This window comes from Pelobates fuscus, chromosome 2 (assembly GCF_036172605.1).
Source record: "Pelobates fuscus isolate aPelFus1 chromosome 2, aPelFus1.pri, whole genome shotgun sequence".
Lineage (NCBI taxonomy): Eukaryota > Metazoa > Chordata > Amphibia > Anura > Pelobatidae > Pelobates > Pelobates fuscus.
The window spans coordinates 84,581,922-84,608,034 of record NC_086318.1 but is presented as its reverse complement, the minus strand read 5'-3'; the positions used below and the strand labels follow the sequence as shown (position 1 = coordinate 84,608,034).

The 26,113-nt window shown below is 43.4% G+C and overlaps 1 protein-coding gene across 6 annotated transcripts in view; it reads left to right on the top strand.

Annotated features, from left to right (window-relative positions):
- The first annotated feature begins 12,160 nt into the window (after positions 1–12,160).
- The window catches only part of FAM168B (family with sequence similarity 168 member B), a 38,464-nt gene continuing 24,511 nt past the window's right edge, over positions 12,161–26,113 (top strand). For 3 of the 6 annotated variants that reach the window (XM_063442375.1, XM_063442374.1, XM_063442372.1), the window contains exons 1-3: positions 12,161–12,257; positions 20,306–20,385; positions 25,211–25,294. In XM_063442375.1, coding sequence (XP_063298445.1) covers positions 20,316–20,385; positions 25,211–25,294 — 154 coding nt within the window. In that variant the 5' untranslated portion in view covers positions 12,161–12,257; positions 20,306–20,315. Of the gene's footprint in view, positions 12,262–20,305; positions 20,386–25,210; positions 25,295–26,113 lie in introns of all 6 variants that reach the window. The other 3 variants (XM_063442373.1, XM_063442370.1, XM_063442371.1) reach the window with 3 other exon arrangements.

Genomic DNA, 26,113 nt, shown 5'->3' with positions numbered 1-26,113 from the left:
GGCCGCCTCCCTTGTCTGCTGGTTTTATAACGATATTTTCGTCTGATTGCAATTCTTTAAGTGCTTTTAGTTCTTGGGGATTTAAATTAAGTTTATCTGACTTTTTTTTCTTAATTTTATCAAGGTCTTTTAAAACAAGTTTTTCAAAAACCTCTAAAGGTCCGGACTTGCAATTTGATGGATAGAATTTAGATTGTGGTTTAAGGTGAGTGTTGATAATGTTTGGGGTGGTGATAGGTTGGGTGGGGGTGTTAGGAGAGGACGTAGTTTCATTTCCCATAAAGAATCTTTTTAGGGTGGCTTTTCTTACGAATTTGTTTACGTCCAAGAATGCTTGGAAGGGTTTAAATGATGTAGTGGGTGCAAATTTTAAGCCTTTACTGAGAACAGCTATTTGGGTGGATGTGAGTGTTTGTTGGGACAAATTAAAAATACCCCTTTCTTTAATGGGTTTTTGATTTTCTATTCTATTAGCCTTTCTCTCTTGCTCCCTTCTGCCACCTCTCCTTCCTCTAATGAATAGCTTATTTTTCTTACTCGTGATGCTTGGAATGATAGTGGGTGAGACTGAAGCCCATGGAACAACGCAGTAAGAGGAGTGGGCCTTGACAGAGCCAGGAAGTGGGCAGGTGCTAGTGTTTGGGGGTTGGATTAGTTTAATGGAGCTTGGGGGCGGAGACAGGGAGTATAAAGAGCAGCCATTTTAGATTAGGGGCCATTTTAACCAGAGCCTTTCTTACCTGTAAATTGTGTCAGGTCGGCGAGGTTCTTTTTCTTTGTCGTTTCTGCAGGATTATGGCGTCGCTAGATGAGATCCTGGATGGTGTTCGGGCAGCGGTGAAGGACAGAGGACTGGATTGGCTTCATCAGCAGTTGGGGACTGCCGGGCCTGCTCCTGCGGTACCGGCCCGTCGACCGGCAAGGAGGACGAGACCGCCTCAGCGTTTGAGCCCGGGCGCTGGGCCTGCAGCGCGGCGGAGGAGGAGCCCTTCAGCGGGAAGTGGGGTGACCGACGGTCCGGGTGAGCCCCGGTCGACAGAGCCAGGCAGGCGCACGGCTCGCTCCGGTGGGCGCGGCAGCGGCCTGGCGAGGACGGCCGCACAGCGCATGGTGGCGGAGGGATCTAAGCCACGCGGTTCCGCGGCTGGCAGGAGGAACGGTCCGGGAGGATCTCGGAAGACGGCCGGGACGGAGGCCAGGCCGGCTGGGAGTCATGTGAGCGGCGGCACGAGGCGGACACGTCCCGGTGAGTCAGCCACTAGTGCGAATGCTGGAGGGCAGGGGTGTGATGGTGATGGCGGATGTATGACGGCCCCTCAAGCTGTGGGGGGAGGCCAGGACAGCAGTGTGAGGGCAGGGACGTCTCAGGCTGAGGCAGGTCAGGGAGACAGATGCAGGGACAAGGGGACCTCACAAGAAGCGAGTGGGTCTGGGCACACGGCAGGCTGCCGGGATAGCGAAGATGAATCTGACATGGGGCAGACGGCCGAGGAGAGGCCAGGCTCGGCACTGACAGTTGAGGGACAGGGTGCTCAGACTGTTAAGCTGGTTAAGGATGTCAGCGGTAGGCGGGAGGGCCCATCTGGCCGCTCCCAGGGTCAGCTTCATGACAGGGAGGCCTCAGGGAGTGAGTGGAGAGCAGAACGACGCTTCTCTGGCGTCAGGCGCAGCGTTTCGAAGAGCAGAGCAAGGAGTTCAGGGAGCAGGGAAAGATCACCTGCGCGGAGCGGGTGCAGCTTAGCAGGCTCATGTTGCAGGAGGCGTGATTCCAGGGATAGCAGGAGGAGGAGTCAGCGGAGAAGATCGGGTTCGCCGGGAGAGAGGCTCAGTGATCGGTGGAGGGGATCATCTCGTGAGGGCAGTCGCCCTGCGAGACGCTGCGTTGCTGAGGAGGATTGGGAGGAACGTAGGGAGGAAAGGCGGGTGAGGAAGGTTCAGGACAGACTACCCAGATTTCCTTCTCCCTACAGGTCTCGGAGCAATACCCCTACAGTCTCGAGGCGAGTCCAGGCGGATGGGAGTCGGCGACAACGGGATTCTCCGGTGCCTGAAAAGGTGGACGGAAGGACGGCGCCTCTGCAGCCAGCTACGGCCAGAGGTTCGAGTGGTGAGTTCTTACACACACGACACCCAGGACAGTTGTTAAATGATTTAAGAACATTTTTAGATTCGTGGTCTGGGAAAGAGGGGTCGCCTGCGCAGTTCGGGAAGGTGTGGGCACGAGAGAGTAGTCGGGACATAGCTACAGGGCTCGGGGTTACACAGCTGTCCGCGCACGGCGGAGGTGAGTCGGGAGCGGGGGCTGATTTGTCTGGGTTGGAAGGAGGGGGCGAAGAGCGGGAGGTAGGTGATGTCCCGGATGCGGCGCGGCAGAATGTGCACGTGTCCTTCGCGGGCCCCCTCGGATGTCATTTAAAAGTGGAAGTGAAGGAGAAGATTTGGAAAGGTGAGTTTGTGGAGATATTTTCCCTCCTTACCCTAGAGGAGTTCTTAGACTTGAAGGAGGAGGATAAGAAGGATGCTAAAAAGGAGGAAGAGGAGAAAAGGCGAAGGTATCGCAAGATACCTAAGACCTTTGGGAATTGGTTGAGGGCCTTCTGCATTCTAGCTAGTGTAATCGGGGAGAAAGCGCCGGGGCGTTGCTCAGAACTATTTTGTTATTTGGACGGGATAGGTGACGCGTACCGAACCTACGGAGGTTTGGCTTGGTGGAGGTACGACGAACAATTTCGTCAGCGGCTGGCAGCGAATGCGAACATGCGGTGGGACCAAATGGACCTGCCGTTATGGATGCGCCTTATGATGGCCCAGAAGGCGGCGCCCTTTCCTGGGGCAGCCGGCACGGCCTCAGGGGCCGGGTCGGCTGGGCAAAAGAAAGGTTTCTGTTGGATGTTCAACGAAGGACATTGCAAATGGGGAAATAATTGCAGGTTCCGGCACGAATGCTCAGGCTGCGGGGGGTCCCACGGTGTCAACCGTTGTTTCAAAAAGGGTAAGTCTGGCGGGGGAAGCGGGCCCGCAGGGGCGGCAGCCACCGCAGCTCCCGTTGGGAGCGTCTCCGGTGAAAATAGACGCGATGTTGCCTTGGCTAAGGCGATACGTTAACAGGGAAGATGCTATTTTCTTGTGGCGGGGTTTTCGGGAAGGGTTCTTTATTCCCTACGTAGTTAGGGGACCTGGTGCGTTATGTGGGAATCTTAAGTCAGTGCGGGAACACCCAGAGGTTGTGAGGGACAAGCTAAGTAAGGAAGTGCAACTGGGGAGGATGGCAGGGCCGTTCTCGGCACCGCCATTGCCCGATTTGCGAATATCCCCGTTGGGCGTGGTCCCCAAGAAGGAGGCAGGCAAATTCAGGTTGATTCACCATTTATCGTACCCGAAAGGGGCTTCGGTGAATGATGACATCGACACGGCTCTTAGCTCCGTCTCTTATACGTCATTTGACAAGGCAGTCGAGTTGGTTCGGAGGCTGGGGCAGGGTGCACTGATGGCAAAGGTAGATGTGGAAGCAGCATTTCGACTGCTCCCGATACACCCGGACTGCCATCATCTGCTCGGTTGCTGTTTTGAGGGGGAATATTTTGTTGATCTGTGCCTGCCTATGGGCTGTTCGATCTCGTGCGCCTATTTCGAGAAGTTTAGTACCTTTTTGGAGTGGGTTGTGCGGACGGAATCGGCAGAGGGTGCGGTGGTGCATTACCTAGATGATTTTCTTTGCGTGGGCCCGCGGGATTCGGACCGCTGTAAACAGATATTGGACGTGTTTCAGTGGGTGGCGCATAAGGTAGGGGTTCCCCTGGCGGAGGACAAGACGGTGGGGCCTACGACGTGCCTTAGTTTTTTGGGCTTAGAAATTGACTCCTGTAAATGGGAATGCAGGTTACCGGGGGACAAATTGTCACGGCTGCGGGAGCTGGTGGCCACGGTAGGGAGGGCCAAGAAAGTGACACTGCGAGGGCTCCAATCGCTGGTGGGGAGCCTTAATTTCGCGTGCCGGGTCATTCCCATGGGGGGGGTTTTCTGTAGGCGCCTCGCGCAAGCTACGAGTAAGGTGCGTCTGCCGTCGCATTACATTAGGGTTTCGGCGGATATGAAGGCAGATTTAATGGTGTGGGACCGGTTCTTGCAGGATTTTAATGGAACGGTGATTTTTCGAGAGCCGGCGGCATCAGGGGAGGTTGTTGGTCTATACACCGACGCTTCTGGTAGCGTAGGCTTTGGGGCTTACCTGGGGGGTCACTGGTGCGCTGAGCCATGGCCGGAGGCCTGGAGGCAAAGCTCGCTGATTAAAAATCTAGCGTTTCTGGAGCTATTCCCGGTGGTGGTAGCGGTGAGTTTGTGGGGGCGGGTGTTGTCCAACAAGCATATTATATTTCACTCAGATAACATGGCGGTAGTACAGGCGATCAATAGTTTGTCGGCGTCGTCCCCCCCTGTTTTGTGTTTGCTGCGGCGTTTTGTCCTTCTTTGTATGTCTTTTAATTTGGTGTTTAGGGCTAGGCACATCCCTGGTATGTTGAATGTGGTAGCTGATGCGCTTTCTCGTTTTCAGTGGGAACGATTTCGGGAAGCGGCGCCGGAAGCTTTGGCACAGGGGCAGGCTTGCCCTGGCGAGATGTGGCAGCTCGGGACCGCATGCTTGGGGAGTGTATAAAGAATTCTCTTGCGCCGAGCACTTGGTCAGGCTATGTCAAGGTTTGGAAAGAATGGGACGAGGCGGTACAGCAGGTAGGGGGTGACAGTTCGCAAGGGCAGAGGGTGGATGTGCTGTTGTGGGTACTGTGTCGCTTGTTTGCTAAACAAGCGTCACCGGCCGTGATAGATAGGTGCATGTCCGCCATGGCGTTTTTGTTCAAGTTCAACGGGTGGGAGGACATTACGAATAATTTTCTAATACGCCAGGCTTTGAAGGGCTTTAAGAAGGGTAGGAAGCTCGCGGACCCGAGGCGACCGGTGTCGTTTTCGGTTTTGCAAAACCTGTTAAGTGTGTTGATTGATTTGTGTAATTCCCCTTTCGAAGTGACTCTATTTTCCGGGGCGTTTGTCTGGGCGTTTTTTGGGGCTTTTCGCATTAGTGAGCTGGTGAGTGCCAACAAGTTGGGGAACGGCGGTTTGATGTTCAAGGACGTGGTCGTGGGTATGGATCAGGTGCAGATATGGCTGCGCCGGTCTAAAACGGACGTGTACGGCAAGGGACGTGCGGTGGTACTGTATGAGTTGCCAGGATCAGAGGCTTGCCCGGTGGCTTGTGGCAAAAGGTACTGTGAGGTGCGGCCAGAAGGTAAGAGTTGTTTCTTTTTACACGCCGATGGTTCAGCGTTGTCGAGATTTCAGTTTCTGCGGATTTTTCGAATGGGTCTGCAGAGAATGGGCTTAGAGCCGAGTCAATTTGGGACGCACTCCTTTCGCATTGGGGCAGCGACAGAAGCTGCGCGTTTAGGTCTGGGGGACGAGAAGATCAAGCAAATTGGGAGGTGGGAGTCCGTGCGATTCCGCTCGTATGTAAGGCCTGATAAGTTGGTGTAATGGCTAGGGTGCAAGTATCTGGGGATGGGGACGTTGCCCTTTTTCTGCCACTAACTTTGTCTCTTTTCAGGTTTGAAAGTTTGGTTGCTGGGCCACTCGTATGTGTACTGGGCTGAGAAGAGGGCCGCAGTTCGCAGAAGCGGATCACAGCTTGGCTTTCCTTTGGAACGAGTGACTCTATGTTGGTTTGGTTTCAGGGGAGCAAGTTGGCAGAGTTTGTGTAATTTCTTGTTTCAGAAAGTGGTTGGTGGGTCGGTCCCGGATGTGGTATTGGTTCATGGAGGAGGGAACGACTTAGGTGGGATTCCGCAAAGGGAATTGGTGAGAAGGATGAAAAGGGATGTAGATCGGCTGAGGGAGCTGGTTCCTGGCGTGGTGGTGGTGTGGTCTGAAATGGTTCCGCGATTTGCGTGGCGGCACGCCAGGGACCCGGCTGCAATAGCTCGATCGAGGGGTAAGGTTAATAAGATTATGTCAGTTTTTATTAGACGTTCTGGGGGCGTAGTGGTGCGTCACAGAGAGTTGGAGGGCATGTTACCTGGGTATTTCAGGAGGGACGGTGTACACCTGTCAGACGTGGGGAACGATTTGTTGAACCTTGGGTTCCATGAAGGTATTGAGCAGGCCCTGTTTAGGTGTGGTGGGGGTCGCACATGCGCTTAAGGAGGTCAAGCCATGTGCTGTGGCGGAACAGGGCATAGTAGAAATTGGAATTTGGCGTAGAGTTTGGACTGGACAGGCCGAGGTGTAGGCCTGATGGAATTAAGGACTGGTTGGTTCTAGCTCTTCGGTGGCGACGAACCTGTGGGTGTAGGGGTGTCTGAGGTACACCCCTACAGTTAACAATATGATGTGGGGCCTCTTTGGTAGGCCGTGTTTCAAGTGAATTGTTATTTGTTATATATTGTTCAATTGGTAGGGTCATTGTCAGGGGTACTGTGTGGGGGGTATAGTAATTTTATGTATAGTTGGACAATGACCCTAAATTATGTTAATTTATGATAATTTAATTAATAATTTAATTAATAAAAGCTGTGGACTTTATACTCCAACAGAACTAACTGTGTCCGTGTCTTATTCAGTTTAAGGTTATAGTGCATGACGAATATCGTCTGTACAAAGGTTTATATAAAAGTTTTAGCACATGCCGAATAACGTCTGTGCAAATGTCATGAAGCCCATGGAACAACGCAGTAAGAGGAGTGGGCCTTGACAGAGCCAGGAAGTGGGCAGGTGCTAGTGTTTGGGGGTTGGATTAGTTTAATGGAGCTTGGGGGCGGAGACAGGGAGTATAAAGAGCAGCCATTTTAGATTAGGGGCCATTTTAACCAGAGCCTTTCTTACCTGTAAATTGTCCCACCCACCCTCCCTTGGTTTAGCAGTTCCGTTTCAGTCACAGCGGCGGAACAGGGCATAGTAGAAATTGGAATTTGGCATAGAGTTTGGACTGGACAGGCCGAGGTGTAGGCCTGATGGAATTAAGGACTGGTTGGTTCTAGCTCTTCGGTGGCGACGAACCTGTGGGTGTAGGGGTGTCTGAGGTACACCCCTACAGTTAACAATATGATGTGGGGCCTCTTTGGTAGGCCGTGTTTCAAGTGAATTGTTATTTGTTATATATTGTTCAATTGGTAGGGTCATTGTCAGGGGTACTGTGTGGGGGGTATAGTAATTTTATGTATAGTTGGACAATGACCCTAAATTATGTTAATTTATGATAATTTAATTAATAATTTAATTAATAAAAGCTGTGGACTTTATACTCCAACAGAACTAACTGTGTCCGTGTCTTATTCAGTTTAAGGTTATAGTGCATGACGAATATCGTCTGTACAAAGGTTTATATAAAAGTTTTAGCACATGCCGAATAACGTCTGTGCAAATGTCATGTGTGTTGGATCTGATTTCTAAAAAAATATCCTCCGTGTCTATTTCAGAATCTACTGATATGAGTTGATATCTGTTGTGGTTAGTGATAGGCGATTTTAGTTGGTCTGTGTAGCCATAGTTTCTGTGTGTGAATCTAGATCTTTGTGGTTTGGGGGAGGCGTCTTTGTATGTATTAGAAGTGTCATTTCTATAGGAGCTATAGTGGTTGTGGTTGTAGTGTTTTTTGTGGTGGTGGTAACGAGGTGAGTGCGTGGGCTCCCTTTGGGAGGTGTAGTGATAGGTTCTGGGATGTTTTTTGAGTAAGGGCTGAGGTATTGGTGGTATATATGGTCTTACTGTGTTATCATAATGTACGTTTGGATGTTGGTGAGATCTATATGTGTGGTCTGATGTGTATTTGAATGCTTGGTGTTTAGGTGGGTGTTCGTAGTTTGAAAAACGTGAAGTATGGGCCTTTTTCTGGTGTATAGACGGACTACTTTTGTTAAAGTTTAAAGATCCTGAATTGTATTTTGTGTTTTGATGGTAAGTCCTGATTTGGTTGTTTGCATAGTCGTGTTTGTCTCTAACATATTTTTTCACTTTTATGTGTTTTGTATCCATTTCTATTTTTTCAATTTTATTTTGGATTAAAATGGAGTTTTGTTTGAACACTGGTGTGTCTATAAATGGGGATAGTTGTTCTTTTAAGTCATTCATTTCTTTGTCCAAAATGGACAGTTTTTTGCTTTTCTTTATCACTAATGTGTCCATAAGGCCAAAAGTACATGTTTCAAGTTTGTTAAACCATTCATTCATAAAATCTTCATCCTCTTGGTCTGAGGAGGGAAGTTTGAATAGTCTTAGTCCTCTAGGGGTAATACCTTCATCTATATATTTTTTAAGAGTGGCGATTTCCCATTTTAATTTAATTTCGCTTGTTAATGCTTTTTCTAGTTTAATAAACAGTTCTTGTTGGCTAAAACTAGGGGGTCTCGGGATGATGGGGATATGGTCACCATTGTTAAAAGCTTCATTTATATTGATGGTATAATTACTTCTATAGTCAAAGATAGACATGATAATTGTGATCTGAAGGGAAGCAGCTGGAACCCGGAGGGGAAAGGTAACTGTAGTGAGAAAAGGTGGGAAGGGAACAGCGCTATAGTACTGATCACAAGGGGGGAATAAAGCTGCACACCTGAGAGGAAGGGCAACCCTCAAACCCTTCAGAAAATGGAGAAAACAAAAGACAACAAATACAGGGTGCGCTGGATAAAATAAACGGAAATGAAAACACGGAAAGGGAAGTCTCTATAGGTACAGTGTAGACCTTGAGTAACTGTTCTTTTCTTCTCGCTTTGGAATCGCAGTAGTTGGATATGAAACACAAAAGCAGAGAAGGGGGGGACCAATAGTGCAAAACCGTATTGTAGAGAGGATCACCAACAACACAGACGTAGAAAAATGCCAACTTACAATTGTTAGAGCTAAGCCCTGCTCTAGGTAAAACAGCTTACAGTGGTATTTGATACTCAATTGGAGTCTCCACACGATTCTTCAAAACTTCTGAGACAGACTTCAGCATATAAAATATATAAAAGGAAAAAACCCAATGGTGCAATAACTTTGGTAGTACTGCAACGAACAGACAACACAGAGGTCCTAAGAGTGCCAACTTACAATCTAAAGAGCTATATCCAGCTCTTAGTAAAACAGCATACAGTGGTATTTGAACTCCCCACGTGTAGGATATTCCTCTAGTGATGCTTGTAGTGCCGGTCTTATGAAAAATAAAATCACAAGACAAGGCCCATAGTGTTTTCCATATATAAAAAAGACAAAGAAATAAAAAGAAACGTACTTACAGTGTTCAGAGCAGCCACACTGCTCTATGAACCAGGCGTAGGTGGAATAATCCCCACCAGGGATTTCTTTTGCAGTACTGGATCTCGTTAAAAAATGATGATAAAAAATCAGCCAGGATAAAACAGCAGCATATAAAGTAAATTAACTAACCCAAAGTAAAAGGTAGTAGCAAAATACTTTAATATAAAATAGAGTAAAAATACACAACGCGTTTCGCCAAACAGTAGGCTTTTTCAAGTGTAAAGATAATAATCCTGGCTTAATCACATTATATAGGCAGCTATATGGCATAAATTACAAAAATTTGTGCCAAAATGGCGTCATTACCATGTGACCGCTGGTCACATGACTTAAAATTATACATATGGTAGGTTAATGTGTTGGAACATTGAAAAATAATCGTTTTAAATAATAAACATATTGGGCTAATTCTTAACCCACTTGGGACCTATTAGGTAGTTGCAGAGAATCAATTTTGTGAAGTGGGGGGAGAGAAATAACGAAAGGAAAAGACAGGGGAAAGGTCACGGGGTCGTGGCCATTTTGGACCAATGAAACGGGCGGATCGCCGAAAACTGCAAAATTCCGTGTGATGGTGCACGGCATGCAGGGAAATGTAGTCCGGATCGTGTCTCTGCTAGTGGCATGATCGGACCCGAAATTAGAACGAAAAATGGGGTAGGGGGAGTCCCAATTAGTGAGGGGAAAGGGGATGTTAAGCAGCCATAGTGGTAAAGGGCAGGAGGAGAAAAGGGGCAGAGGGGTGACATATAAAAGAAGGACAATAAATAAGGGGGGAAGCACGCCCCCGTGACCTTTCCATTGTCTTTTCCTTTCATTATTTCTCTCCCCCCACTTCACAAAATTGATTCTCTGCAACTACCTAATAGGTCCCAAGTGGGTTAAGAATTAGCCCAATATGTTTATTATTTAAAACGATTATTTTTCAATGTTCCAACACATTAACCTACCATATGTATAATTTTAAGTCATGTGACCAGCGGTCACATGGTAATGACGCCATTTTGGCGCAAATTTTTGTAATTTATGCCATATAGCTGCCTATATAATGTGATTAAGCCAGGATTATTATCTTTACACTTGAAAAAGCCTACTGTTTGGCGAAACGCGTTGTGTATTTTTACTCTATTTTATATTAAAGTATTGTGTTACTACCTTTTACTTTGGGTTAGTTCATTTACTTTATATGCTGCTGTTTTATCCTGGCTGATTTTTTATCATCATTTTTTAACGAGATCCAGTACTGCAAAAGAAATCCCTGGTGGGGATTATTCCACCTACGCCTGGTTCATAGAGCAGTGTGGCTGCTCTGAACACTGTAAGTACGTTTCTTTTTATTTCTTTGTCTTTTTTATATATGGAAAACACTATGGGCCTTGTCTTGTGATTTTATTTTTCATAAGACCGGCACTACAAGCATCACTAGAGGAATATCCTACACGTGGGGAGTTCAAATACCACTGTATGCTGTTTTACTCAGAGCTGGATATAGCTCTTTAGATTGTAAGTTGGCACTCTTAGGACCTCTGTGTTGTCTGTTCGTTGCAGTACTACCAAAGTTATTGCACCATTGGGTTTTTTCCTTTTATATATTTTATATGCTGACGTCTGTCTCAGAAGTTTTAAAGAATCGTGTGGAGACTCCAATTGAGTATCAAATACCACTTTAAGCTGTTTTACCTAGAGCTGGGCTTAGCTCTAACAATTGTAAGTTGGCATTTTTCTACGTCTGTGTTGTTGGTGATCCTCTCTACAATACGGTTTTGCACTATTGGTCCCCCCCTTCTCTGCTTTTGTGTTTCATATCCAACTACTGCAATTCCAAAGCGAGAAGAAAAGAACAGTTACTCAAAGTCTACACTGTACCTATAGAGACTTCCCTTTCCGTGTTTTCATTTCCGTTTATTTTATCCAGCGCACCCTGTATTTGTTGTCTTTTGTTTTCTCCATTTTCTGAAGGGTTTGAGGGTTGCCCTTCCTCTCAGGTGTGCAGCTTTATTCCCCCCTTGTGATCAGTACTATAGCGCTGTTCCCTTCCCACCTTTTCTTATACTGGAATCAGTGTTATTCCAAAAAGTTGTACATTTTACCAAGTGACTGTTTTAAGGCAAATGGTCTTTTTTTTTTTTAAATGTGTGTGCGTGACCACTATGGTCACCCAGACCACTTCAGCTCAATGACGTGGTCTGGGTGAAAGGTCCCCCAGGTTTTAACACTGCAGCTGTAAACATAGCTGCCTCAGAGAAACTGCTATGTTTACATTGCAGGGTTAATCCAGCCTCTAGTGGCTGTCTTCCTGACAGCCGCTAGAGGCGCTTCCCTGACGCTCAATGCGAAAATCGCATTGAGCACGCAGAACGTCCATAGGAAAGCATTGAGTAATGCTTTCCTATGGGCGGTTTGAATGCGCGTGCGGCTCTGGCCGCGCATGCGCATTCGGCTCCACTCTGGAGCTGATGTCGGAGGGGGAGGAGAGGTCACCAGCGCTTATGGAGCCTGGCTCTGGATTAAAGTAAGTAGGGATGGGGGTCCTGAGGGTGGGGGGGACCTAAGGATTATATAGTGTCAGGAAAACTAGTTTGTTTTCCTGGCACTATAGTGGTCCTTTAAGTGTATTTTAGTGACTGTACACTTTGGTGTTTTTTTTTAGCAGCACCAACTCTATACCATTAGCACCATCTATTCCTTATTTTTTATTATACACACACTAAGCTAGCCCAGTAATAGTGTTATACACACACAGCTGGCCCCATGGAAGTATAACACTAATACACACACACATCACGACATCTCCTTAGGAGGCATCACGTGACTGCGCGCAGGCCCCGCCCCCGAATCCCCCCTATCCCAGAGCTGGCCGAGGGAATGAAAGCAGCGCGCGGTTGGCGGAAGTGACGATACAGGCCGTGAGGTTGTTGCTGCGCAGGTTCGCTGAAAGAAAGAAAGGAATAACCGGAGACCGACCGAGTGACGTGAGTATCCCGCTCCCCCCGCGCTGGGATCACCGCCACCCCGAGCGCCCCGCCCCCACACAGTGTCCCTCCGTGCCCGGTAACGGTTCGTCCTGCCCGCTGCCTCTCATCCACTGTGGCTGCAATGTAGACCGTAGCGCAGTGTGTCCTCCGCCTCCGCACGGTGCGTGTCCTCCGGGCTCCTGTCACAGACACACAGGATGCTCAGCCAGCACACCGCCTGAGATTCATGAGAATCCCCGTCCGTAACCGCTGCCAGCAGCCAGCCCACAGACAGACAGACACCGCACAGAATGTCCCTGAACTACATCTCCCATGATGCTTTGCCCCCTGTTCTACAACAACAGCTGGGATCTGCATTGTGGCCATTCTTGGTCTGTAGGTGATGGGAGGCTTCTGATATGTTGGTGCAGATTGCCATCTCATATCTTCATATCTCGAAATGTAGAACTGCATTTTGTTTATCCTTGTTTATGTAAAAAAAATTAAAAATCATTTTTATATATATATATATATATATGTGTGTGTATATATATATATATATATATATATATATATATATATATATATATAAATTTTTTTTTTTTTAATTTTTTTTTTTTTACAAATACTGACTTTGACCGTTGCAGGGTCTAATATATGTAATTTATACAGTTTGTTTTTTTCACATTTTTCTCCAATCAAATAAATAAAAGAACATCCTATTTAAAAAAAATAATTAACATTTTTTTTTTCTCTATGCTGGTTGCTCTCAATCTTTTGCTGATTTATGCCACAATCTGTCAGTTTTGCCTGCCCATTATATAGTGCCCCGTGTTACATTGATGCATTAGGTAAATAGGGGTTCTCTTGCTGCTAAAAACAATTAGCCTTTTTTTATCACACCTATTCATTGAGATTATTTTATGGTCCACACATTCCAAAACAGTTTGACTACTTACAGCGGGGATGTACCAATGCACTCCTGGGACCGTAACTGCTGCACAATGTAGTAGTTATGGTGTTTGGAGAGGTTTTTTTTTCATAGTTTTCTTCAGGAAGCATTGAAACTCTGCCAATCAAAGTATTCTTCCAAAGAAAAACTATAAAGTACACCTGGGCTCTGTCCATTTTAAGGGACACTTATTGAAGTGATCTGGATGCAGTTTTCTTGTTCCCTTGAATGTGTAATGTAAAACATTGTCATTTTAGAGAATCAGCAATGTGTACATTAGAGTTAAGACTGCCGCTAGTGGCTGTCTACCCGACATCGACTAGAGGCGCTTCCTGCAGTTTCATGGAGTTTGACTCCTTGAAACAACACTGAGCATCCTCACACTGTGCCTGAGACGATCCTGTGTCAAGCAGAACAGCACTGAGTGAATGCTTTCCTATGGGGAAGGCCTAATGTGCACTCAATGTACATGCATTAGGTTCCCGAATTGATGGAGGGGACCGACCTGGTACCGAGGGATATCTGCGCTGGAATCGGTTAAGTGAATTGTTATAAATTACCTTTCATGGATGGGGGGTGGGGAGGGAGGTTACCAGGTGAGCGGGGGGGCAGAGGGACACTAATGTTAGAAATACAGCTTTGTGTTCCTAACACTAAATGTTTGTTTAATGCATTACATTGGATGTGGTTATATATTTATATTTGCAACTTGCAGTAATCATGATCCGTTTTATTATTATTATTATTATTTTATTATTTATGTAGCGCTGTACAATGGGTGGACTAACAGACACATAATTGAGATCAGACCACTGGACGTACAGGAACAGAGGGGGTTGAGGGCCCTGCTCAATGAGCTTACATGCTAGAGGATTAATCCATTATATAATCAACACTGGTATGGAATTGGAATTTCTAGATATTTGTTAGATTGTAGCAATGGTTGACGTGTATGTAATCTAAATTTGATGCTCACACTTGTGGAAGCAGCCACAAACTCGGTAATAAGAATGTTTGTTTTTATAGAGCTATAAATAATTTTAAGACGTTAGTAGAATTACATTGTTTCAGCCCACATCTACACCCAGCAATTTATTTTTCTCTTATTTATGTTTGAATATTCTAGCTGTTAAGATTAAAAAGGCTGGTGGCAGAAATATTTGCACAGTATTGTTTTTAAAGTGCCTCTGTCATGAATTGATGACCTTGTTGAGTTTCACTTTTTTTTGTACCATGAAGGTGAGAAGTTTCCTTACTATGTAATTTGCAGAATGTGTAACTGCTAGGTAAAGGTACTGAAATTCATTTACCCTCCTGTCTTTGTGTGCATCCTGTTTTATGTATGTTTTCATTTTACAGATTGTAGTTTGTGTGTGTGTTTTTTTTTTTTTGTTAAAGTTAAGCTTTTGGTAACAGTTGCATAAGGAGTTATGCAGCAAATTGTTAGGCATATGTAGCGAAAACTAATGTGTGGAGAAGCATTACATTTGGAAGTAAAACATTTTTTTAAAAATCTCTAGATCTCCATATATCTTGATGTGCGGAATGCTTGTGTAATGCTGAATATTTTGCCTATTCTCAGAATTTCCTTTATATAACATTTCCTAAAATTCCGGGCTCTTCTATTTATTTTACATACTGTTAATTATTTCTTCTATTTAGAATCACTTGTTTACCCACAATGTTTTAAAGACCGAATCATTTTAGTTGTAGAAATATTTTTATTAAGTTCAATAACTGTTCACATGAGATCTCTTTAATTTTGTTTACGAATAAACATTCCCAATTTGACTTCTTTCCCTGGATCTGTAAGAAAAGTAAATTTTGCGGTTTTCTGCTACTACAGGGCTTGGCTTACAAACGAATAGTAATTTTAAAGTAATATTTGTTTACCCGAATCTGTGGAGGTAAAGTAGCTCAGGTGCTGTGTGTCAAGTACGGTATGTAAATCTGTCAGACCAGGGAAAAGATTTATCACAACACAGACAGGAGCACTTTTTCTCAGCAAAACATGCCTGTATAATGTATTATCACCATAAGGAAAATTATGGTAGTGATTACAATTTATATTGCGCCCACATATTCCGCCGTGCTATATAATGCAAAGCAAGACAAACATTTAATTGTAACAAAACATGTTTGGCATATGGAAACCGTAAGTGAAGATGGCCCTGCCCAAACAAGCTCACAATCTAAAACAGTGTTTATCAAATGCCAGGCGCCGTGTCGTAATGGGTGTTTGTCAGCCCATTCAACTGTTTGCACTGAAGTTTGACAGTGTAGTGGCGGAACTACAGGGATCGCAAGTGCGACCAGCCCTGTGTTTTGCTGGCTGACTTGGGGGTCCCCCCACCCTCTGGCGTCAAGGAAGCGGTAATCTTCCTGCTCTTCTTTTACTTCTCCCTTTCTCCCACTGTTAACTGTTGCTGGCATATGAGGTCAGACCTGCCCTGGAATCACTAAATGCATGCGAGGGAGCAGAGCAAGAAGAGCTTGAAAATTACAGGATCATAGCAGCTCCAGCTCTCCCAAAGATGGTGAGGTTGGGTGGACATAAATTCAAATAAATGATTAATAATTTATTTACCGTGTGTGTGTTTCTGTCAGTGAATGTGAGAGTATTGGTACTGTAATTCTAGAAATATAGGGCATGCTCATTGCCATCTGGTGTCACATCAGAATAAATTTCCAATGACGTTAGGTTCTAGTCTTATGTACATTTGAAGGAACACTAGAGTGTCAGGAATACAAATATGTATTCTTGACACTATAGTTTTAAACTATTTAGGTTACCGGCCCATCCTTCAATCAGAAGTTTATTTCAAAGTTTATCTTCTGCTCTGTAAATTGAACTTTAATTACATACAGAAGGCTCCTGCAGGGTCTAGCAAGCTATTAACAGAGCAGGAGGTAAGAAATTCTACATTAAACAAAATTTGTAATATAGGAAGTTTAAAGATTAGATGACTTTTGACAGGAAGTGTTTAAAGTGAGGGTCACAGCCAGGTGAGGTGTTGCGAAGACTGCATAAACAATGTGATTTAACTCCCAAGTGGCAGGGAATTGAGCGGTGAGAGTGCAGAAGCTTGATCGATACACCAAAATTGCATTAAGCTAAAGCTGTCTTGATGCCTACAGTGTTCATTTAATGCAGCAGCAACAACTCTCAATCTCAGCATTTACTATGTCAGTTTGTCCATGCAAACAATGGCTTATAAGCCATAACATGCAAAGAACATATGATTTTAAGCTGCTTTGTATATCACTTTAAGGATAGGCAGGAACTCTTTAACTCTTATGATGTTTTAGCTTTTTGTACTGCAAATGTTTACTTTCATCAGAAAATTCCTTTAACGCTGCTGTCTGCATGGAATGGCTTTCAGAGAATTCCTTAAAGGGACTCCAGTGCCAGGAAAACAAACCGGTTTCCTGGCACTGCAGGTCCCCTCTAGGTCCTCCCCTTTCAGTGACTTACCTGTATCCAGCGCCGATGTCCCTCGGCGCTGGGTCAGGGTCCACCCACGCTCCTCCCCCGCCGACATCATCCGGCGGGGGAGACCTAATGCGCACGCGCATTACACCTCCCCATAGGAAAGCATTCAATAATGCTTTCCTATGGGGATTTCAGCAAAGCTGGAGGTCCTTACATTGTGTGAGGACGCCCAGCGACGTTATAGCACACTTTCCGCGTTCTATAAACACGGAAGTGTCCTCTAGTGGCTGTCTAGCAGACAGCCACTAGAAGAGGACTTAACCCTGCGAGGTAAATATTGCAGTTTATGAAAACTGCAATAATTACACTTGCAGGGTTAAAGGACCACTATAGGCACCCAGACCACTTCAGCTTAACGAAGTGGTCTGGGTGCCAGGTCCAGCTAGGGTTAACCCATTTTTTTATAAACATAGCAGTTTCAGAATGTTTATAAATGGGTTAATCCAGCCCTCAAATCCTCTAGTGGCTGTCTCACTGACAGCCGCTAGAGGCGCTTGCGTGATTCTCACTGTGAAAATCACAGTGAGAGCACGCAAGCGTCCATAGGAAAGCATTGATAATGCTTTCCTATGAGACCGGCTGAATGCGCTTGCAGCTCTTGCCGCGCGTGCGCATTCAGCCGAATGGGAGGAGAGGAGGATCTGAGGAGGAGAGCTCCCCGCCCGGCGCTGGAGAAAGGTACGTTTTAACCCCTTTCCTCTCCCCAGAGCCCGGCGGGAGGGGGTCCCTGAGGGTGGGGGCACCCTCAGGGCACTATAGTGGTCCTTTAAGGGTAGTGGGAGTTGGCACCCAGACCACTCCAATGGGCAGAAGTGGTCTGGGTGCCTGGAGTGTCCCTTTAAGATGGTGAAAGGGTATTGTTTTTCTATTTATTTATTTTTTTCTTTCATATGAAAGCAGAAATATCAACAAAACTGCAGTTGCAAGTGAACTATTAAAAGTACTAATGACTTTAAGCAGGCTAGAGAAAGGAGATACTGTATAGTATAGTAGAACCTACCAATACCCCTTGGAAATTAAGAGGATTATATTTCTTATGAAACTTTGCATGTCCTTATTCTTAAGTCAGGGATGTAAAACACCAGTACTCAGAAGTCACCAACACAGCAGGTTTAGGTTATTCAATATATTTCTTGATTTTATGCTATATTGTTTGAGTACATGATTATTTGAAACCCTAAAACTTTGAACTGATTTCGCCCTCGTAAATGGATTGATATTCCTGTCATGAATATAATCCCATGAACAAAGGTCGCTGATGTAAAATCACTTGACAGATGTAGCAGGAGCTACATGTGAGTAGCACCAATCAGAGCAAAAAAAATAGCATACGAGTTAAAATGCGGAGTCTGTTTTGTATGCTTTTTAATTCTACTCATTGTCTGTCATTTTAATATACCGGTAGTTAATTCTATTTTTTCTGCTTTTAAAACTAGCAGAGTTATTTATAAAGTGATAATTGCTGGGAATTCAGAATAAATTCATAGTGAATTTCAAATTAAGGCCAAATTAAAGTAATTTGGAAAATTCTACAAGTTGGCTATGCTGCCAGTTCAGCTATTTTTGTCTAAAAATTAAAATTCCTGACAATTTTCACCTTTTGTATAAATAACCAGAGAATATTGCAACCCTTGCAAAAGGTATAAATCTGCTCAAGTCATTATTTGGCTATTTTAATCTTATCACACTGCAGTCAGCCAGACCATTTTATCATGAAGGGTAACATGCCTCTAGTGGCTTTCATAGAGTAAAACTTGGTCACATGATGCAACAGCTTATAAAAAAAGCATTGAATGGATTGGACCATGCCTCCTCATGGAGGTTGTAGGAGGCAGAGAGGTACGCAGTGTTAAGTAAATTCCTGCACTCGAAAATGACTAAAAAGCTTTTTTTATTTTTCTCTCTCATTTAATGGCACTCTAGGGGCAGTGGAGTACTCTACAAAGGGACGCTATATAGTTTTGTATTTCTTTAAAGGACACTCTAGGCCAGGCTTCCCCAAACTCCGGTCCTCCAAATGTTGCTGAACTAAAACTCCCATGATTCTATGAATGAAATAGGCTGAGAATCATGGGAGTTGTAGTTCAGCAACATCTGGAGGGCCGGAGTTTGGGGGGAAGCCTGCTCTAGGCAATATAGCTACATTAGAGATGGTGCCATCCCACTATTTAGTGCAAAACTGTTTAAATTTGGTTTTATTTATTTTTAATATTATTTAACACTGACTTTGCGACCGCAGAAAGGGGATGGGGAACATCAGGGGCCTGGATCCCTTTTCTAACTATTTAGTGGTTTGTTCAACAGTGATTTTGTATCTCTTGCAAAGTAAGCAAAACATTGAATAGGCAATGAATATCCTACTTGATTAACGATTTAATAAAGGGCTTTTCATTATTGTTTAATGTGAATGTGTTTTAAAAAGGAAATATTTTTTCAGAAGATGTTAAACCATTAAGTGAATTTGTTAGTGGTAGATTTTAATGTTGTATGAAACTTGTTGAAGGCTTTAGACACCCAAACTGTGTGCCATGGTTCCCTGGGGCGCGGCGATGGTCACTCAGGGATGCGCAAAATATTTCCCATGCCTTGTCCCAGGGCACCGTGTAACACGGGAGGGAGAGAGGACCCGGGGGCGCTCTAACCTGCAGCTTCGCTGGGTTCTCCTCCACCGAGCTTGGAGCGTTGCCGCGGTACCATGGCAATGCTCCTAATCTCGAGAGTGAACTTTAGCCTCAGGAACTGCTTGAGTTCACCCTCACCACATGGATCACCACGGCTTCCCCACCTGACCACCAGGAAATAGTACTGTCCCCCCTCCCAGGCAAAGATAAGCAGGGAGGGGGGATATGAAAATATTTTTTTTAGTAAAAAAAAATTATATTTATGAATTTGCCCTCCAACCCCCACAGACACACAATAACTCCCCCCCCCCCCCCCCATACACACTGTACCCCTCACACACAAACACTACATCCTTCACAAACACAATGTACCCCTGTGCACACTTCAACTCTCACACACACACTCCACCATTCACACACATATATTGCACTCCTCAAACACTACTGCCCCTATCCACTACTACAGTTAAACCATTTGACTACTTACCCTGGGAGGGCACTACAGCACTACTGGCACCATAAACCCTACAAAGTGCTGTAGTGGTTATTGTGCCTGGTTTGTTCCTTAAAAAAAAAAAAAAAAAATCTACCAGTGCCCCTCCCAAGATTAGGTTCTGGATCTGCGCCTGAACGGCAAGCATTTCAACTGGCACAATATATGCCGCAGCGCTGAACATATATACAACCTAGAAAATAGTTTTGACTTGGGGCGCCTTGGAAAAATATTTAAATATTAAGGGCGCCTAGAACCTAACAAGTTTGTGAACCACTGCTATAGACTATATATGCTTTATTTCGCAACAGTTAAAAAGCCTCTGAATTTTGTCCACCAACTGGCAGCACTAATTGCTATATCTGCTTATCCCCTGTTTTATATAAATATATTGCTCTCCTCCAAATATAAGCAATATACACACCTATGATTTTGGATATATATTTTTTTACATGTATAAAGGTTCTCAATGCAATTTGATGCAGATATGATTTGCTTTCTTTTCAGATCTATCATCATGAATCCAGTTTATAGCCCTGGTTCTTCTGGGGTACCATATGCAAATGCTAAAGGCATTGGATATCCTGGTAAGTATTTATTTTCCTTTTTTTTTTTTTTTCTTGTGTTTTTAATTCAAGCTAATTTGTTCGTAAGCGGCACACCTCGTTTTTCCCTCTAGGTTAGGAGGTAAGAAAAAGAACTGTCAGGGTGTGATGAAGGAACCACATCAGTTAATGGTACATTATAGACAGCACAACAAATTTAGCTTAATGAAGCTGGTTCTGTGAGGATATTTATGGGGTGATTTTAAACATATTTCATGAAAACTATCAAAAATTAATTTTATAATTTGTATTTTTTGTACTATCAAAAATTCATATATTGGCACTGTTCCCCTTGATTGATTTAAAGCGAAGTTACCCACTATTTTAGCTCTTATAGACCCTGGAGCATGTTTAGAGAATTTGTATTTCACACAATAATCACAAATTTATTATAAAAGTATAATTTATTGTGACAATATTATGTAATATAACTAAATATCAACTGATTGTCACGCACAAGATAAGTATACATATGGCAACAGTTTTGACACAATCACAGAAAGCTCAATAGCAACATTTCCGCATAGATGCAAAATGCAAAACGATTTACGACAGGACACTTCACTTTGAAATCAGCTAGGCATTTCTTAACACAGAACACAGAACACAGTTGCACACAGCACAGTTTATAACAAACTTTTGCTGCCAGTTTAAATCACACTAGTTAACTTTTATCCAGGTATATTTCTGCTTTTTATTTATTTAAATAAAACCAGCATATTTACCAGCTTTCTTGGTAGAAATTCTTTTAGGCTTGGAGAAATATTCCATAAATTGGTGTATGCAAGTATGAGTAGAGATTTGTGTAAATAGGAAAGTTATCAGATTTCTGATTATTAAGAATTTCAAAGTTTCAGTTGGAGGTTTTCAGAGTTCCAGAATTAGTTAGAAGAGATGCAGAAAGTTAGATGAGTCCAGCTTTTGCTTCAGATCTCCGACAAAGATCTCTTCGGCTATCCTCAATTTGTAAAGGTCCAGCTTCCCTAAAGGATCACTATAGGGTCAGGAACACAACCGTATTCCTGACCCTATAGTGTTAAAACCACCATCTAGCCCCCCGGGCCCCTCATGCCTCCATAAATATAGCAACATCTTACTGTATTCAAGCCAGAAGCAAGCAGTCTGCTGACCTCATCAGAAGTGGTAGCCTGTTCCAATCACAGTGCTTCCCCATAGGATTGCCTGATAATGACAGGGGCAGAGCCAGCATGATTCAAACACAGCCCTGGCCAATCAGCACCTCCTTACAGAGATACATTGAATCAATGAATCTGAGGAAAGTTCAGTGTCTGCATGCAGAGGGAGGAGATACTGAATGTTTGGATGCATTTTAGGCAGCCATGACCCAGGAAGGATCTCTAACAGCCAGGAGTGGCCAGTGAAGTTATCACTAGGCTGAAATGTAAACACTGCATTTTCTCTGAAAAGGCAGTGTTTACAGCAAAAAGCCTGAAGGTAATGATTCTACTCACCAGAACAAATTCAATAAGCTGTAGTTGTTCTGGTGACTATAGTGTCCCTTAAACTTTCTTTACGTAACTACCGTATATACTCGAGTATAAGCAGTTTTTCAGCACATTTTTTTTGTGCTGAAAACCCCAACTCGGCTTATACTAGAGTCAATGTCTGTATTATGGCAATTTACATTGCCATAATACAGACAGGGGGCTGTGGGGGCTGCAGAGTGGTTACTTACCTCTCCTGCAGCTCCCTTCTCCTCCGTGCCGGTCCGTTCAGCACCTCGGTCAGCTCCCAGTGTAAGTCTCGCGAGAGCCGCGGGGTCATAGTGCGGCTCTCGCGAGGCTTACAGTGTGAGCTGACAGATGCTGACAGGACCTGCAGGAGAGGTAAGTGCTCTCCGCCAGCCACCCTCCCCCCACTGAACTGCCAATGCCACTGGTCCACCAGGGAAGGAGAGCCCCCCCCTCCCTGCCATGTATCAAGCAGGGAGGGGGGACGAAAAAAATTAAATACAATAAAAATAATTAAATTAAAAAAAATAATAATAAAAAATTATTCAAATAATTAAAAAAAAAAAAAATTGCCCACCCCCCACCAAGGCTCAGCTACACACACTGCACTCATACACACACTGCACTCATACACACACTGCACTCATACACACACTGCACTCATACACACACTGCACTCATACACACACTGCACTCATACACACACTGCACTCATACACACACTGCACTCATACACACACTGCACTCATACACACACTGCACTCATACACACACTGCACTCATACATACACACACTGCACTCATACATACACACACTGCACTCATACATACACACACTGCACTCATACATACACACACTGCACTCATACATACACACACTGCACTCATACATACACACACTGCACTCATACATACACACACTGCACTCATACATACACACACTGCACTCATACATACACACACTGCACTCATACATACACACACTGCACTCATACATACACACACTGCACTCATACACACACACTGCACTCATACACACACACTGCACAGAAATATTCAATTAATATAAATTTTTTAGGATCTAATTTTATTTAGAAATTTACCAGTAGCTACTGCATTTCCCACCCTAGTCTTATACTCGAGTCAATAAGTTTTCCCAGTTTTTTGGGGTAAAATTAGGGGCCTCGGCTTATATTCGGGTCGGCTTATTCTAGAGTATATACGGTAGTTTAAAATGACCAATAGTCAGATGGGTGTATCTTTTCTACAGGCTATCATCTAGATTTTGGTCAATAGATGGTGTAGTAACACCACAAGAAATTCTCGTCAGGAAGTCCAACTTCCACTTTGTCTAACGGGTTAATTGACTTTCGTGATGCGTTGGACGTCCTCCTCCAGATATGTCATTCTTCAAAGGATTTTCTTAGACTGACCGTCTGGTTTTTTTGACCATAAAAATAGATTTTGGCTCATCTGCGCTTTCTTTTACCTTTTCTAATTCAACGGAACTTTGTAGCAATACATTTAATTTAAAAAGTAAAATTAATTACTTTTAGTATTATCTGTTTCTTGTAATCCTGTGTCTGGTGTATGTGTGTAGCACTTGGTAATGTGACCGCATGTGATATATACATACCTTTTACACACATTTAGCTAATATTAGTTTATTAATAATTACATTTTCTTCACTAGGATTCTATCCATGAATATTCAATATTAACATAGGTACAATTTATATATGATTAAACATAATTATAGTTGGTCTAAGATATATATCTATATCTGTGTCTAATGTATATGTGTTTATGGGCTGTTTAAGCCCCCCTTGCTGCAGACAGACATATAAGGTCTTGTAGGAGAGCCCTATCTCTAGTCAGTGTTTACCTTGACGCATTCCAGAATTTGAATGAATAGAATTAGAGAAATAAAATGTGTTTTTGCATTTTTGTTACAAAATGGAGTTACGTCTATTAAGTGGTGACTTACAGTACACATTTTTAATTTCTCTTACCACAAATGTGGAAATACCCTGACAGTGTACATCATACCCCTGCAGTCTTACTGCTCAATTCTCTATCTCAAAATTAAATCACTTTGTTTATGCAGCCCTAATCACCCCTTCCTGCATATGCCTGACATGACCTTCCTATGAAGATCTAACTTCCTTTTGTTGCACATTCTGTTTAATATAGAATTTCTCTCCTACTGTTAATGGTCTTCTAGTCAATGCTGTGTCTTCCTGTAAGTAATTACAGAGCAGGAGAAAAACCTCTACCGTTAGAAGGCTGTGAGAGTCAGCCAGGGGAGGTGTGGCTGACTCTCACAGCCTTCAAACAAGTGATTTACCTTGATCAGTGAAACTACAGGGGTGTGATCTATACACCAAAGTGACTTTATTAAGCTAAAATTGTTGTGCCTATAGCATCCCTTTTAATTGTGTGACGGAAAGCAAGGGTTTATTACTGAGTGACCATTGGGGGAGCTCTGGTGACATCTTTTACCATACACTAATTGTTCTGAAATCGTCTGAGTTATTGCAGGCTCTTGTGTTTGTGATGACAGCTGTGTCTAACTGACCTAAATGATTTCCTTCTAGCCTTTGATGTGCCAGTGTATAGTCTCAAAGAGACACTTGAGTGCAATGCCACTTTAAGGCATATGATAGGATTTGTCACCATTAACACATTGTTTAGAGTTTTTGCCCACACACACAAATGTTGCCGAATGCTGCAGCATACACCTGCCTCCTTTGCCATGCCCCCTCACTTCAGAATAAATACTTCCTTATCAAATGTATGTACACAGCTCAGCCGCTGATGGCATGGAGCGTTCTCCACTACAAAGCAACCTGCATTGGGAGAGGACACCCAGGGAGACATACAGTAATACAAATAAAATATATATAAAGCACACCAGAAAATGGAAGGGTATGGGAATATATAAAATTACAGGCATACAGCAAGGCTATAACTGCCTGTTAGTAGTTTCTATGACGGTCTGCAGCCAGATTATGAATTCAAAGTAGCTCACTTGGTGCTTCTGAAGTTGATCTGTGCGCATATTTTTGAAAAGGAAGTCTTGATCGCTGTAATAAAGCTAATTGAGAAAGGGTAAGGCAAGCGTGCTGATTGATGGCTAGAAAGATGTTTCTCTTGCCAATTATAAAAGTGCTGATTTCTATGACTGTCACGAAAGTGTCTATAAGCTGACATGTTCCTTTAACACTTTAAACATAGTCCATAATCAAATCCTGAAAACACTGTCTGACTCTTAAATTCTACATACATTGATCAGCCTGTTGGTAATCCTTGTGGTTGTATTTTGTTTTTATAAAGCAGGATTTCCAATCGGGTATGCTGCAGCTGCTCCTGCATATTCTCCCAATATGTATGCTGGACCAAATCCTGCCTTCCAACCAGGTAAATATGCCAAGTCATTCATTCTTCAAAATACCTTTTTGCATAAAAAAAAATCCAGTAAAAATACATTATGGTATAATTTGTCAGTTTTTTTTTATTTCTTTCCCATCTCTAAATGAATGTGAGTAAATTTAAGATCTTAGTTATTCTGACATATGAACCTGTTCATATTTGCCAAAATCATGAACACCTGGGATAATTAAAGCATCGGATGCAAATATAAAATACCTTTTTTTTTTTTTTTTTTTTTTTTTTTTTTAAATTTATATCTCCAGAACACTTCAGTGTTTGGAACAGTGTCATTGCTCTGGGCTGCTCATGTTTGCTTGGTCATCTGCTGAAAAGATATGAGTGAGTGCACACTCAAACAGTGCTGTGTGCATGACAGAGCCTTATCTTGATTTGTATGAGACGTTATGGATGAACCAGGACTGCCCTGAATGCATTGTAAATGGGGAACTAGATCTTTTAGGAATTAAATAATCACTAGCAATTCTTTATAACCCCTTAAAAACAAAGGTAGTTGTCCACATTCTGAACCAAAACAGTCTTGTTTTTGAGTTATAGATTTTAAGAGTTTAAAATGTAAGAGCTTCTCTTCATGTCTTCATACATATTATATATTTATTTATAAAATATTTTACCATGAAGGATACATTGAGATTCCTCATTTTCAAGTATGTCATGGGTCCTCAAAACATTGCATTGATACAATAGGGTCCAATAAAATACAAAAACAATATTAATACACAATAAATGCAAAATTTTGCATAGAACATGTAATAAATAAATAATCAACCATGACAGGTGCATTCTGTT